We start from the raw sequence: 14514 nt of genomic DNA on the forward strand, positions 1-14514 counted from the left end.
TTAAGCACTTCCACTTCTTGTGTACAGAATTAATTTTAAATGTTACTTATTTTTTGTGAATTGTAGGTGCGAGAAACCTTCATAAAGCGTGTTAAATCAATGGTATGTCACTTATTTCTAAACCAGGAGTTACATCAGAAGTAATAAGATAAACTAGTTTGCAAATTTTCATTTGTATTCTTTGGCAAACGTTTGGGGGTCGAGGTTTAGGATATGAAATGGGAAAGGGTTAATTAACTCTAGCTCTTCAACCCAAAGAAATTGGAACTAAAATTTCCTGTCAAAATGAGATGGACAGATGCCATCTCCTGGTGAAGTTGTGTTATCTATGGTCACAACTAATGTTTGCAGGAGGCAGGCCCCACTCCATTCCTGAAGCAGAAGGAGCCCAGAAAAGTGTCCCAAGCCTACTGACTCCTTGAAAGACCAAAGAAGCTTGGAGCAATCCAGCAAAGCAAACTACTTCCAGTTTCCTTTTTAAATTTTTCAGCTTGGTAGACATGAGTTTGACATCTCTCATACTTCTTATCTCCTCCATCAATGCCTACATTGCTGTGTCTGAAAATCTTGGGACCTACTCCCTCCTATGTTGTGCCATTCTCCACTGTTTCTCAGATCAGATTCACTTCCTGTCCAACATCCTGCTTGACTGGCACGGTGGCGCAGTGGTTAGCACTGCTGCCTCACAGTGCCAGGGACCCAGGTTCAATTCCATCTCGGGTCACTGTCTGCTTGGAGTTTTCACTTTCTCCCGATGTTTGTGTGGGTTTTATCCGGGTGCTCCAGTTTTTTCCCACAATCCAAAAATGTGTGGATTAGGTTAATTGGTCATGCTAAATTTACCTTAGTGTCAGGGGATTAGCAGGGTTAATGAGGGTTACGGGAATAGGGCCTGGGTGGGATTGTGGTCGGTACAGACTTGATGGGCCGAATGGTCTCATTCTGTACTGCAGGGATCTATGATTTTATGATACCCAGTATCAGCTCCAGGGATGCTGTGCCTCCCCTATATGAGGTGTTATGTAGCTTTAAGTAGTATGAATTATGAGGATCGGGAAGGTGATGGCCTAGTGGTATTATAGACAGACAATTAATCTAGAACTCAGCTGATGATCTGGAGACCTGAGTTTGAATCCCACCATGGCAGATGATGGAATTTGAATTCAGTAAAAATATCTGGAATTAAAAATCTACTGATGACCATAAAACCATTGTTGATTAGCAAGAAAAACCCCTCTGGTTCACTAATACCCTTTAGAGAAGGAAATCTGCCATCCTGGTCTGGCCTACATGTGACTCCAGAGCCACAGTGATGTGGTTGACTCTCACCTGCCCTTGGGCAACTAGGGATGGGCAATAAATGCGGCCAGTCAGCCCATGTTCAAAACAAATTCTTAAAACATTACAATTTTGGTCCCCATCCTCATGTGTGCATCCAATGAACAGTGTGGGACGCCTCCACGCAGAAGTTATTCCTCTTAGCAGGCAGCTCAAAGTTGACAATTCTGCCAACTGCATTTCAAGGGCAGGTTAATTGCTATTATGGTCTACATGTCCATTTTCACGGGCTCTGCAATTTGACCTGCACTATTACAACATTAAGACAAGTGTAATAGCTAAGTGAAAGCAATCAGTAGGGTCTATGATTGGAATTGAGGAATAAAAAAGGACTTAATTTTGTAACAGGCATTCTCTAAAAGTCGCTGCATAGCAGAATAGAGGTGGCAGAATGTATTCATTCAGATATAGAGAACCTTGTAGCAAAACAAACTGTCTTAATGAAAGATTGTAATTTTCATAAGGTTCGGGAAGTGTAGAGCAGTTGAAATCACTGATGCAGGTGATTGAGTACATCAAAATAGTTTTCTGGAGCAATACATTTTAAAATTAGTAAGGTATGCATTTTAGTAATCAGTAAGGAGCCAGATTTATTAATCCAAGAGGATTGTAGCATTTATCTAAGAGCGATCATTGTAAAATCAAATTCAGTGTTTGAAATGAAGCAACCTAACAGTTATTTAGAATGGGACACGGAGGCAAACAACAGCCAATTAGTCAAAACTGTTGTTCCATAAAGTTAAGATGAATCTGGGAGGTATTCAAAAATAATTTAGCTTAATATAGGATTATTGAATACCCTAACTGGGTAAGCACTCTACTTATCCGATAAATTAGTGATGGATGGCAAAAGAGGTGAGAGATATCATAAAACTAAGCAAAACACAAAAGTGTACTGAATTCTGAAAATGCAGGGGACTGAGAGAAATATAAAAATTGCAAGGGAAGATGAGAAAAATAGTAAAATCTGCCGAAAAAAAACAAAAGAAACTTGTGAAGGATATCAAGATTAACACAGTGACTTTTTACAATTATCAAGGAAAACAAGGCAGTCAAGGGTATTGTGGACCCTTTGAAAATAAATGAGGGAAATATTATAAATGCAAATGAAATGGCAGATTTGTTGAATAATTACTTTTGTCCATTTCCATTGTAGTAGAAGAGGATAATTAACTTAACATTCTAGGAAAATTAATCAAGGGACTGGAACTCAGCAAGGAAGAAAGGCACTAAATTAGCTAGTTCCCAGGGCCTGGTAGTTCCCACCCAAAGGTTTTAAAGGAAGTAGGTGAATGAATTGCTGATGCTTTTGCCAGAATTTTCCAATCCTCTGTTGTTTCAGGAATTGTCCTTTTAGATTGGATAGTTGCAAATGTAGTTCTATTATTTCAGAAAGGTTATACCTAATAAACACAACTGGAATTATCTGAGGAAGTAAATTATAGACCTGGTGAGAATATTGATTGGGTGGTAGAAGACAAAGAGTGGCGATGACATTTGAAGTGTAAGGAAGTGGTTAGTGATACTCTCCTTTTGTGTGATGGGAAAAACTTATAGGGATATCTAATTTGATTTTCCATCCCGTGGTCTCCCCAAGATGCCAGGTGAAAATATTAGGTAATTCCCATCACAGAAATTTGTGGGCTGGTTGACGTGATGCACTCCATGTTTGCAAATCATAGTAACAGTCACACTTTGGGGACCTCTCTCTTCTTTTCTTTATGGAGCAGGTTGCAATGTCCGTGGCCCATGCAGATTCAGTTGCTGTTTGCAATATGCAATTGTATCTATCTAAATAGCGGAGTGGATACCAGCTGCATGAATATTAATTTCTGTTTCAGTGAAACTTTAAATGCTTTCTAGGTAGAGTTTTCAAATCTTTGTGAATGGAAAGGCTGATGTTGCACAGAGCAAGACACAATGAATGATGACTGGGCAATGTGGGACAGTCCTGGGATTCATTTAGTTGAAGTGAATTTGCGCATCCCTGGCACTGTCCTTGTGACAGAATTTAGCTGCATGTCCCTGATCTTTGTGGAAGCTAAAAAACCACGAGGCAGAGCAACATTGGCTCACTTTTGCAACAAAAGGTATCTTTTAAAACATGTCTCATCTATGAAACAGTCAAAAAAAGTTGTAATACGGTATGGTTTTAATTTTTTCAGACCTCTGTGACAAGCTCTCATACTACCTTTGAGAATGTCTACTCAAAAACATCATCTAGTTCTGTTGGAAAATAAGGTGAGTAAGAGCAGTTGAAATTGCATAAGAGCTTTATGAACACAATAATAGCTAATTGACAAAAGTCAATTTGGTCTATCGCTATTTCTAAAACATATGATATACTGTATTGTGGATTCTACCCAACCCATTTAGAATGCATTCTACTTTTCATGATCCTGTTTGAAGCAATCATTCAGTTATAGCAGTGTATTTTCTAATGAACAGATCAGTTCATTAAGATAGATGGATGTGGAAGGAAATTGGATTAAAATCCATCTTGTGAAACCCCATTCTTTCAGATGGCCAAAAGTTCTTTTGCACATTCTAGTATTGATATAATCATAATTATCATATAAAAATAGAGTTAAATTATGATTAAATTACATGAGTCCACAATCTTGAAGTGTTGGACAACAATATAGTGTGAAAGTCCAGAAGAATGTGGATTTTAGATTCAGTGAATGTGATTGAAAGCGAACCACTGATATTTTCATTTATTTATGTCTCCTAATTTTGAGTTGAATTTAGCTGGGGCTTTTTTTCACTTAGTGCCTTAACCATGGGTCCATTTGAGTCAGGGAGACTGAATTAGTTACAAGAGTTTAGTTGTTTTTTTGGCTGGCAGATTTTTATTGCGAGTGGGGTAACCTATGAAGTCAGTAAAAGAATTTTGATTTCTTTGTGAGAGTTTGGTACAGGTTATACTTTTCAGTTATACAAAAGGTGGCCATGCAGGGAGCATTTAGCTTGTCTGTGAATCTAATAATGTGAGCCATTAAGATTCATTCATCAATGGCTGTATTGAAAAATTGAGTCCCTGAAACAGGTATTTCTGTATCCAAGAAGCAATTTGACACCCATTCCATAACATAAATAGGATTGTGGGTTATGATTTGTGGATTATTGACTGAATGTATCAGATGAGTACCTTCATGTCAGGATGAAATGTGGGTCCTGAGGCTGCACTCGGTGACAAAGGGGCCCATTCAGCAATTTTATCACAAGAGGCCATCCAATTGGTTGCCTGTGGGCCTGCCATCCAATTAAAGATGGCAGACAGGTTCTCTAAGCTGTCATTCTAATCACAGGGCTGGCAGCTCTGAAGCCTCAGCAGTGTCACTGGGTGAGGTGTGCAGAGAACTCAGGTTGACGAAGAAAAAAGTTTGAAGAATTCATGGGGCAGAGCATTGGAGGGGAAACCCTTGGAGCATTGGAGGCTGCCTCCGTGAAACTGGTAACCTCCTCATGCGTGGAAAGTCACAGACAGCAAGTTAAAATGACTCTCTACAGGGCCTTTAACTATGATAATCAGCTGACTGTCTCCTGGGTTGGCTGGCAGTCTGTTCATTTCCAGTCCCGCCATTGTAAAATGCCCCGGCCGATCTGATCTCAGACCAGCAATTTTACTGGCATCTGTGCCTCCCAGCCTACCATACAGGGGTTGGTAAAATTTAGCCCATACCCTCCTGAGTGTGCTCATTCAAGGTACCATGCTACACAGGAATAGTATCAAAGGGGAAATGTGACTGATCATCTGCAAGGCCAACAGAGGGTGAAAGGGATTTCCTGAACTAATACCTTTAAAAACACTATTGCACAAAGTCAAGAACAGCCCCATTATTTTGGAATTTGAGGGAGATGTTTATAGGGTGGCATGGTGGTACAATGGTTATCACTGCTGCCTCAATGGCCAGAGACCCAGGTTCAATTCCAGCCTTGTGTCTGTGTGGAGTTTGCACATTCTCCCTGTGTCTGTGTGGGTTTCCTCTAAGTGCTCCAGTTTCCTCCCATACTCCAAAGATGTGCAGGTTAGGTTGATTGGCCATGCTAAATTACTCCAAGATGGTAAACGTGTGGGGCTTTGAGGTTAGGTTGGGGAAAAGGGCCTACCAGAATCGGTGCAGACTCGATGGGCCAAATGGGCCTTCTGCACTGCAGGGATTCTATGATTCTAATTCTGTGTTGGGTATGGCTCAGAGGATGATGGTCCTGAGCAATGTTGTTGTAGCGCAAACAAAAGGGGTTATAAAGGTATTTGTGGAACTGGTAAGCTGCAAAAAAGTGATTTTGTAATGAAACAAATACATGTTCAATTTAGCAATATTAATTAACACTAGGAAATCAAATGAGAAAGATTTGAAAGCAGACGTGTTTGCCTGAACTGCTTCAATGGAAGTAGCTTTGAGATCTTCATGGTAGAATTTAAAGAGTTAGGTGCTAAATCTTAAGTAGATCTCAAGTGATAATTTCTGAATTACTTCCTATACCAAATGCTGAGCAGAGTATGGACAGGAAGATTAAAAAAGTTATCATAAAAGAAATAAATAGAGGGCCCCAGCAATTATAGTTTGGGGAATCATCAGTCAGGAAGAAGAAATATTAGAAGAGCCAATATGGAAGTTGCTGTGTCTGAATAGATGCAGCAAAGAAACTAGGCAAACAAAATGGAGTTCCTACAGGAAGCAGAGGGTAAGTAAGTGGAATCAAGGTAGATGTGGAAGCCAGCAGTTTTATCATGAATATTAGTTGATAGTCTATCCTTGGAGACAGAGGAGGAAAGAGTCAGAGGTATACCATACAAAGGCAATAGACAAATTAAATTGGAAACAAAGTCAATCAAATTTCAAGTTCATGGCAAGCAGGAAACAGCACCTATACAGTCATCAGTGTACCCACGAAATAGGTAAGATAGGGGTCTGGAGTAAGACTGGAATGGTTGATGGTCATTACTCTTTATCCATTCTATTTCCTGCACTTAAGCTCTCATCCTCCCAACTCCATGATAGCATTCCCTTGTTATCACCCTACACCCCACCAGCCTCCATCTTTCTTGGATCATCCCTGCCATTTCTGCCACTTCCAATGCGATGCCGCTACTTCTGCCAACTCCAGTGAGATATCACTATTTCTGTCACCTCCAGTGCGATGCCATTACTTCTTCCTCTCCCCTCCCCTTTCACCATTCCTAATGGATTGTTGCCTGGGTGATACTTGGGTCCACTTGTTCAGTCATCCTGCAAACCCCTTCCCTCTCCCCCCCCGCCACCAACCTCCTCCCCACCACATCCCACAGTGCAGAAGATGATACACTTATCCTTTACCTCCTCCCTTCTCATCATTTTAATACAGATCAAGGTGCCCTGATCTCTGTGGAGTTGGCGTGGTCGGCTCCATCAGACCTTGCTCCGCCAGTTTGTTGGCAGAAACCATGCCCCCAGCTTTTCAGTGTACAGCATACCAGAGCATCTGGAGTGAAAACTTGGCTGTGCAGCTGGAGAATCACTTGCCAATTTTCTTGTGCCAGCCAGCACTCTGCACAGTGTACAAGATTCCACCCATTTTTTTTTCTCCACAGATGTTGCCAGACTTGCTGAGAATTTCCATCATTCTGTGTTTATCTTTAATTGACTATATCCAATATGCTTTTGTATCACCACCTGGTGTCTAGGAAGTCAGGAATTTGTGATTTGAAACCTTGTGTGTTATTATGTATATAAAATAAGTGGTAGGTATATATGACTACATTTTATTTTCTGAGTTCAGTTGCCATTTATAATTGGTGCTAATTGGCTGTGATAATTTGAGGTAATTTGACAATATCTTTATAATACTTCCAAATAATCACTCAATATTTACATTAAATAATTAACAATAAATAAATAGCAGTCATGAACAATTTTTTTGTATTAAATATATAGTATATATGTAATGTATTTTATATACATATACATAAAATATATATAGACATAAAATATATATACAAAATTTTAGCTGTAATGTTATCCTGTAGAAATGATTTTGTTCTGGTTTTATGTACCTTGCTTCTGTAGTTATAATCTTCAATGAAAGTTGTGAGTCATATTGCCGTATAACTTCAAGTGCATTATTGGTATTGCTATAAACAAACTACTTTCTCTCACAGATTATGAAGAATGGAAAACCAGAAATTCTACAGCAGCTGGCTTGGCAGTTTTTTTCATAATTTCCTTCGTACAGTTCTTAGTAAATATTACATGTTGGCTATGTCTTCTTCAGCTTTCTGTTATGGCATTTAAAAAGTAAGGAATTTGTTGAAATATTGTAGCATTGATTGAGTTTGATTTTATTACGTATTGATTCTAATCTCAGACAAACTTTTTGTATCAGATTGCCGCGTGCATATTACATGAAGTGGACTTATTTTATTATCTTGCATCATATTATTCAGATGTTAGAACTTGTTAGGAATGAAGAGCACACATAAAATGTCTGGAATAATAGTAATTGGAAGTTAAAATATAAAGTGAAGGAAAACTGCTGATGACATTCCTGAACAGTTAAAGAATTTCTTACCTATACTGGCGTAGAATCATCTGTTGGAGTGAAAGCCTATATTTTAATTATTTGTCAATAGTTCAATTTGTTACGGAAAAGGGTGATGTACGTTTCTCCCAATTCCATTCTTGCCTGCAGCAAAATTGGAGCGATTCCCGTTGGTACTGGAAGCACTAAATAAGCCCAATTGAACTCATTTCAATGAGCTGTTTCCGCTCCCCCCCTCTCCCCCCCACAATGTGAATCACACCAGGCCAAACTCACCAGGCATATAAAGCTCCTGAATCAGTGATCAACTGCTCAGCTGACATTAAGGAATAGTCCCACCTTTTCCTTCTTACATAGAACATAGAACAGTACAGCACAATACAGGCTATTCAGCCCTCGATGTTGTGCTGAGCTTTGTACGAAACCAAGATCAAGCTATTCCACTCCCTATCATTCTGGTGTGTTCCATGTGCCTATCCAATATCCAATAACCACTTAAAATTTCCTAAATTGTCTGACTCCACTATCACAGCAGGCAGTCCATTCCACACCCCAACCACTCTCTGAGTAAAGAACCAGTTTGTTGGCATATACTTATGCCCCTAGTCACAGCTGCATCCACCCAAGGAAATAGTCTCTGAATGTCCACTCTATCTATCCCCCTCATCATCTTATAAACCTCTGTTAAGTTGCCTCTCATCCTCCTCTGCTGTAAGGTGAAAAGCCCTAGCTCCCTCAACTTTTCCTCATAAGACCTACCCTCCAAACCAGGCAGCATCCTGGTAAATCTCCTCTGCATTCTCTCCAATGCTTCCACATCCTTCTTATTGTGAGGTGACCAGAGCTGCATACAATATTCCAAATGTGGTGTCACCAAGGTCTTGTACAGTTGCAGCATAACTCAAATCCCTGTTAATAAACGTTTACACATTATAGGCCTTCTTCACAGCTCTATCCACTTGAGTGTCAACCTCCAGAGATCTGTGGATATGATCCCCCCCAAGATCTCTTTGTTCCTCCACATTACTCAGAACCCTGCCGTTGACCCTATAATCCGCAATCAAATTTGTCCTACCAAAATGAATCGCCTTGCACTTATCAGGGTTAAACTCCATCTGCCACTTTTCGGCCCAGCTCTGCATCCTATCAATGTCTCTTTCCAGCCTACAACAGCCCTCCACCTCATCCACTACTCCACCAATCTTGGTGTCATCAGCAAATTTACTGACCCAACCTTCAGCCCCCTCCTCCAAGTCATTGAGAAAAATCACAAATAGCAGAGGACCCAGCACTGATCCCTGTGGTACACTGCTGGTAACTGGCCTCCAGTCTGAAAATTTTCCATCCACCACCACCCTCTGTCTTCTATGAGACAGCCAGTTACTTATCCAATCAGCCAAATTTCCCTCTATCCCACACCTCCTTACTTTTTTCATGAGCCTATCATGGGGAACCTTATCAAATGTCTTACTAAAATCCATGTATATGACATCATCTACTACCTTCATCTATACACTTAGTTATCTCCTCAAAGAATTCAATCAAGTTTGTGAGGCAAGGCTTACCCCTCATGAATCTGTGCTGACCATCCTGGATTAAGCTGCACCTGGTGTTGTCAGACTTTTTACTGTCTTTCCAAATGGTCATAAATCCTATCCCTCAGGACCTTTTCTATTAACTTACTGACCACCGAAGTAAGACTAACCAGCCTATAATTATCAGGGTCATTCCTGTTTCCTTTCTTGAACAGAGGAACAATATTCACCATTCTCCAGTCCTCTGGCACTATCATTGTGGACAGTGAGGATCCAAAGATCAAAGCCAAAGGCTCTGCAATCTCATCCCTTGCCTCCCAAAGAATCCAAGGATATATCCCATCTGGCCTAAGGGAACAAAGAACAAAGAACATTCAGCACAGGAAACAGGCCCTTCAGCCCTCCAAGCCTGTGCCGCGCATTGGTCCAACTACACCATTCATTCGTATCCCTCCATTCCCAGGCTGCTCATGTGTCTATCCAGGTAATTCTTAAACAATGCCAGCACGTCTGCCTCTCAGCACTCTACTTGGCAGTGCATTCCAAGCCCCCACCACCCTCTGCATAAAAAAAGTCCCCCTGATATCAGAGTTATACCTTGCCCGTCTCACCTTGAGCCTGTGACCCCTCGTGATCGTCACCTGGGAAAAAGCTCCCCACTATTCACCCTATCTATACCTTCATAATTTTGTACACCTCTGTTAGGTCTCCCCTCATTCTCCGTCTTTCCAGGGAGAACAACCCCAGTCTACCCAATCTCTCCTCATAGCTAAGACTCATCTCAGGGACTTATTTATCCTCAGGTTTTTCAAAATTGCTAATATATCTTCCCTCAGAGCATCTACCTTCTCCAGTCTGTATCACACTCTCATCCTCAAAAACATGGCCCCTCTCCTTGGTAAACATTGAAGAAAAGAATTCATTCATCGACTCACCTATCTCTTCTGACTCCATGCACAAGTTCCCACTACTATCCTTGATCGGCCCTAACCTCACCCTGGTCATTCTTTTATTTCTCACATAAGAGTAAAAAGCCTTGGGGTTTTCCTTTATCCAACCCCCAAGGACTTCTCATGCCCCCTCCTAGCTCTCCTAAGTCCTTTTTTTCAATTCATTCCTTGCTACCTTGTAACCCTCAAGCGACTCAACTAAACCTTGTTTTCTCATCCTTACATACACTTCCTTTTCACATTCAGTCTCTTTTGTGAACCATGGTTCCCTCATTCGGCCATTTCCTCCCTGCCTGACAGGGACATATCAAGGACACGCAGTTTTTATTCCTTGAACAAGCTCCACTTTTCATTTGTGCCCATACCTGACAGTTTCTGTTCCCATTTTATGCTCCCTAATTCTTGCCTAATCACATCATAATTACCCCTTCCCCAATTATAAACCTTGCCCTGCCATGTGTCCCTATTCTTCTCCATTGTAATAGTGAAAGACACTGAATTGTGGTCACTATCTCCAAAGTGCTCTCCCACAAACAAATCTAACACTTGGCCCAGTTCATTACCCAGCACCAAGTGCAATGTGGTCTCACCTCTTGTCGGCCTATCCACATATTGTGTCAGGAAACCGTCCTGCACACACTATATAAAACTGCCCCATCCAAACTATTCGACCTATAACGGTTCCAATCAATATTTGGAAAGCTAAAGTCACCTATGATAACTACCCTGTGACCTTCACACCTATCCATAATCTGCTTTGTAATGTCTTCCTCCACATCTCTATTACTATTTGGGGGCCTATAGAAAATTCCTAACAGCGTGACCGATCCTTTCCTATTTCTAACTTCAGCCCATATTACCTCAGTAAGCAGATCACCCTCAAACTGCCATTCAGCAGCCGTTCAACTCTCCTTGATTAATAATGCTACTCCCCTACCTCGTTTCCCACCTTCTCTACTCTTACTGAAACATCTATACCCCAGAACTTCCAACAACCATTTCTGTCCCTGTTCTAACCATGTCTCCGTAATGGCCACGACATCATAGTCCCAAGGAAGATCCAGGCTCCAAGTTCACTTACCTTATTCCAGATTATCCTTGCATTGAAGTAAACGCACTTCAACCCACCTTCCTGTCTGCCAGCACACTGCTGCGACCTTGATACCCTCCTCAGTACCTCACTACACTCAACACTGGCTTCTGGACTACAGCTCGTTTTCCCATCCCCCTGATAAATTAGTTTAAACACCCCCGAAGAGCCATAGCAAATTTCCCTCCCAGGATATTGGTGCCTCTCTGGTTGAGGTGCAAACTGTCCTGTTTGTACAGGTACCACCTTCCCCAGAATGTGCTCCAATTATCCATGTAACTGTAACCCTCCCTCCTACATCATCCCTGCAGGCATATGTTTATCTGCACTCTCTCCCTGCTCCTCAACTCGCTAGCACTGTTCTTTGAGAAGAACTGAAGGCAAACGGACACGGTCTCACATTAATGGAGGAAGCATTTGATCTTAGATATTTAATTAAACCAATCTTTGTGAGTAAGAATTATAGAATCACTTCTAATAGTTTCAACTGCAGCAATATCCCAGAAAAACATATTCAAAACTGTAATTGAATAGCTCCCCAAACACTTAGTTCATTATAAAACTCAATAGATATTACACACAATGTACATTTAAAATATGTGATATCACTGAATCAAACCTGTAGTTCTCTCTGTCGTTCTATCCTTCACACAGACCCATGATAATAGAATGAGGTGCAGTCCCAAAATTGTACCAAGTGCAGGAGCAGCTGTGTGGCACTAGGGTTTTGAGTTTGTGTATAATAAAACAGGCAGATATACAATGGTACAAATTACCAATCTCAGCTAATCATTGGAAGGCAAACTGTCCATCAAAGCATTTCAAGAAGGTTTTAGTGAAACTGACAGCTCCTATCAACCAAAGTACTTCAAAAAGTTTTCAAAGCAGCTGGGGCTTATGAGAGAAAGCATGGCGATCTCCCTCGTGTAACTGACAGCTCCTGTCAATCAAGAAACCTCTTGGAGGCTTCAGAGTAGCTGGGCTTATGAAACAAGGGGATTTCACTAGTGAAGCTGACAACTCCTGTCAATCAAAGCACTTCAAAGAGCTCAGCTAAGACCAGAGGTTTCTAAAATCCAAGAAATGGGCAATCCCTGTTGTAGAATAGAGTGTTGCTGTGATTTTGAAGGCTTCCAGATGTTCAGGGGGCATGAATATTAATGTGACTAGGCTACTTCAAAGACTTTACAGAACTTTGAAAATAATGAAAAATTTTACCAGAAAGGTGCCTGAAATCGCCATCCTAAGAGTGATTTCCTCAGAGAGAAGTCAAACAATGTGGCCTCATCCCCATTCTGAGGGAGATCTTCAAGGTCAACCCCTTCTCCCCAACTCCCAGGTCCTTTGAGTGGAATCTTGAGTCACCAGCATGAGCGAGAACTTGATCTGTCCAGGCAAAATGGGCTGGGAGATTCACAATGGGCTTGACACCAAGCAAGAATCCCAATTTGACCCTCCCCAATTCAATGGGCCAACGGGATTCCTAGCTAGGGCAGGCAGCTCCAGAGAATCATCCCAACATTTTTGATTTTCTTTTATTGGAGGACAAATTGCAGGACTGAAATTTATGATGTTGAACCAGAAACCAAATCAGTAATTCCATTTAAAACAAAATCATCAATATTCTCCATTAAAACTACCTGATTAGATAACCATTACCATTGGACTTGAGTTTTAATTGAAGTTAAGAGTATATACTGCATGTTATATTATTGGTATCACAGTAGATGAAAGCTAAACCAAATTCTTTCAAAGCTCAGTTAATTCTCGAATAAAGCATAAGTTTATTAAGCAATTCCATTTCTAGTCTGAAGAGGGCATCGGAGGCCTACACAACTTCAATTTAAGATTAGCCGACATGGAATTGGTTCTTGTTCAGGGAATAAAAGAAGGCATCTGGCCAACTTCAAACTTTTATGCCTATTTTCGTACCCCTGGCCACCAGCCTCATTTCAATCCACCAATATTTGTGTCAGAGTGAATCGTGAGAAAGGTAAATAATTTGCAAATCAACAACTCAGAATGAAGAAATACAAATTGAATTGAAACATCAATGTGAAGCAGAATCAGATCTAGGTTTGGTGTGGTATTTTGCTGGCATGGAACTTAGATTTCAAAAAACTGCTGTAAAGTTATTATGAAAAATACTAGATTATTTTAACAACTTGGGATATGAAAACAGTCTATCTTACTGTTTCTTACTCTTTACAAATCAGTGATTTGATTTATTATTGTCACATGTATTAGCATACAGTGAAAAGTATGGTAATACTTGTGCACTATACAAATAAAGCATACTGTATATAGGGAAGGAAAGGAGACAGTGCAGAATGAAGTGTTAACAGTCATAGTAGGGTGTAGAAAAGGATCAACTTAATGCAAGATAAGTCCATTCAAAAGTCTGTTGGCAGCAGGGAAAAAGTTTTTGAGTCAGTTGGTACATGACCTCAGACTTTTGTATCTTTTTCCCGATGGAAGAAGGTGGGATAGAGTATAGCGGAGTGGGTGGCGTCCTTGATTATGCTGGCTGCTTTTCCAAAGCAGCAGGAAGTATAGAGAGTGTCAATAGATGGAGGCTGATTCGCATGATGAACTGGGCTTTGTTCACGACCCAATGAACAGGTTAATAAAGTAAAAACTTTCAATATTTTATCTAAAGTATATTAGATATTGCATGTATGTGCAGATGTATGTGCTTCAGTGGTGTAGTAACACTCAAATGATTAGAACAAATAAACCATGTTTCATGCTTGCAACATTTAACATTCTATTAAGTAACAATGAGTTAATAACCTGTCATGATTTGCTTCCTCTTTTGCTATACATAACAGACGATTCTTGCCAAATTAAATGTATAAAATAAAAATGGTTACAAATAAAAGCATTTGTTTGCAATAGCTTCTGAAAGCTGTACCAGTTTTGTTTGACCAGACAAGACTCCAGAGACATGGGGGACCAAGGTTATGTCCTGCTGACTGTGGCTCATGACTAATGATGTGGAGATGCCAGCGTTGGACTGGGGTAAACACAGTAAGGAGTCTCATAGCACCAGGTTAAAGTCCTGTTGATATTGTGA

The 14514-nt window shown here is 40.5% G+C and overlaps 1 protein-coding gene across 1 annotated transcript in view; it reads left to right on the plus strand.

The window, feature by feature from the left end:
* The window catches only part of LOC145344900 (adhesion G-protein coupled receptor F3-like), a 64063-nt gene extending 56271 nt beyond the window's left edge, over positions 1 to 7792 (plus strand). The window contains exons 16-18 of the mRNA XM_080192195.1: positions 67 to 102; positions 3504 to 3579; positions 7484 to 7792. Of these exons, the coding sequence (XP_080048321.1) occupies positions 67 to 102; positions 3504 to 3578 (111 nt within the window). The 3' untranslated portion in view covers position 3579; positions 7484 to 7792. The remainder of the gene's footprint in view (positions 1 to 66; positions 103 to 3503; positions 3580 to 7483) is intronic.
* The last annotated feature ends 6722 nt before the right edge of the window (positions 7793 to 14514 follow it).

Source organism: Carcharhinus amblyrhynchos, chromosome 7 (assembly GCF_965287045.1).
Source record: "Carcharhinus amblyrhynchos chromosome 7, sCarAmb.v2.hapA, whole genome shotgun sequence".
NCBI classification, from domain to species: Eukaryota; Metazoa; Chordata; class Chondrichthyes; order Carcharhiniformes; family Carcharhinidae; genus Carcharhinus; species Carcharhinus amblyrhynchos.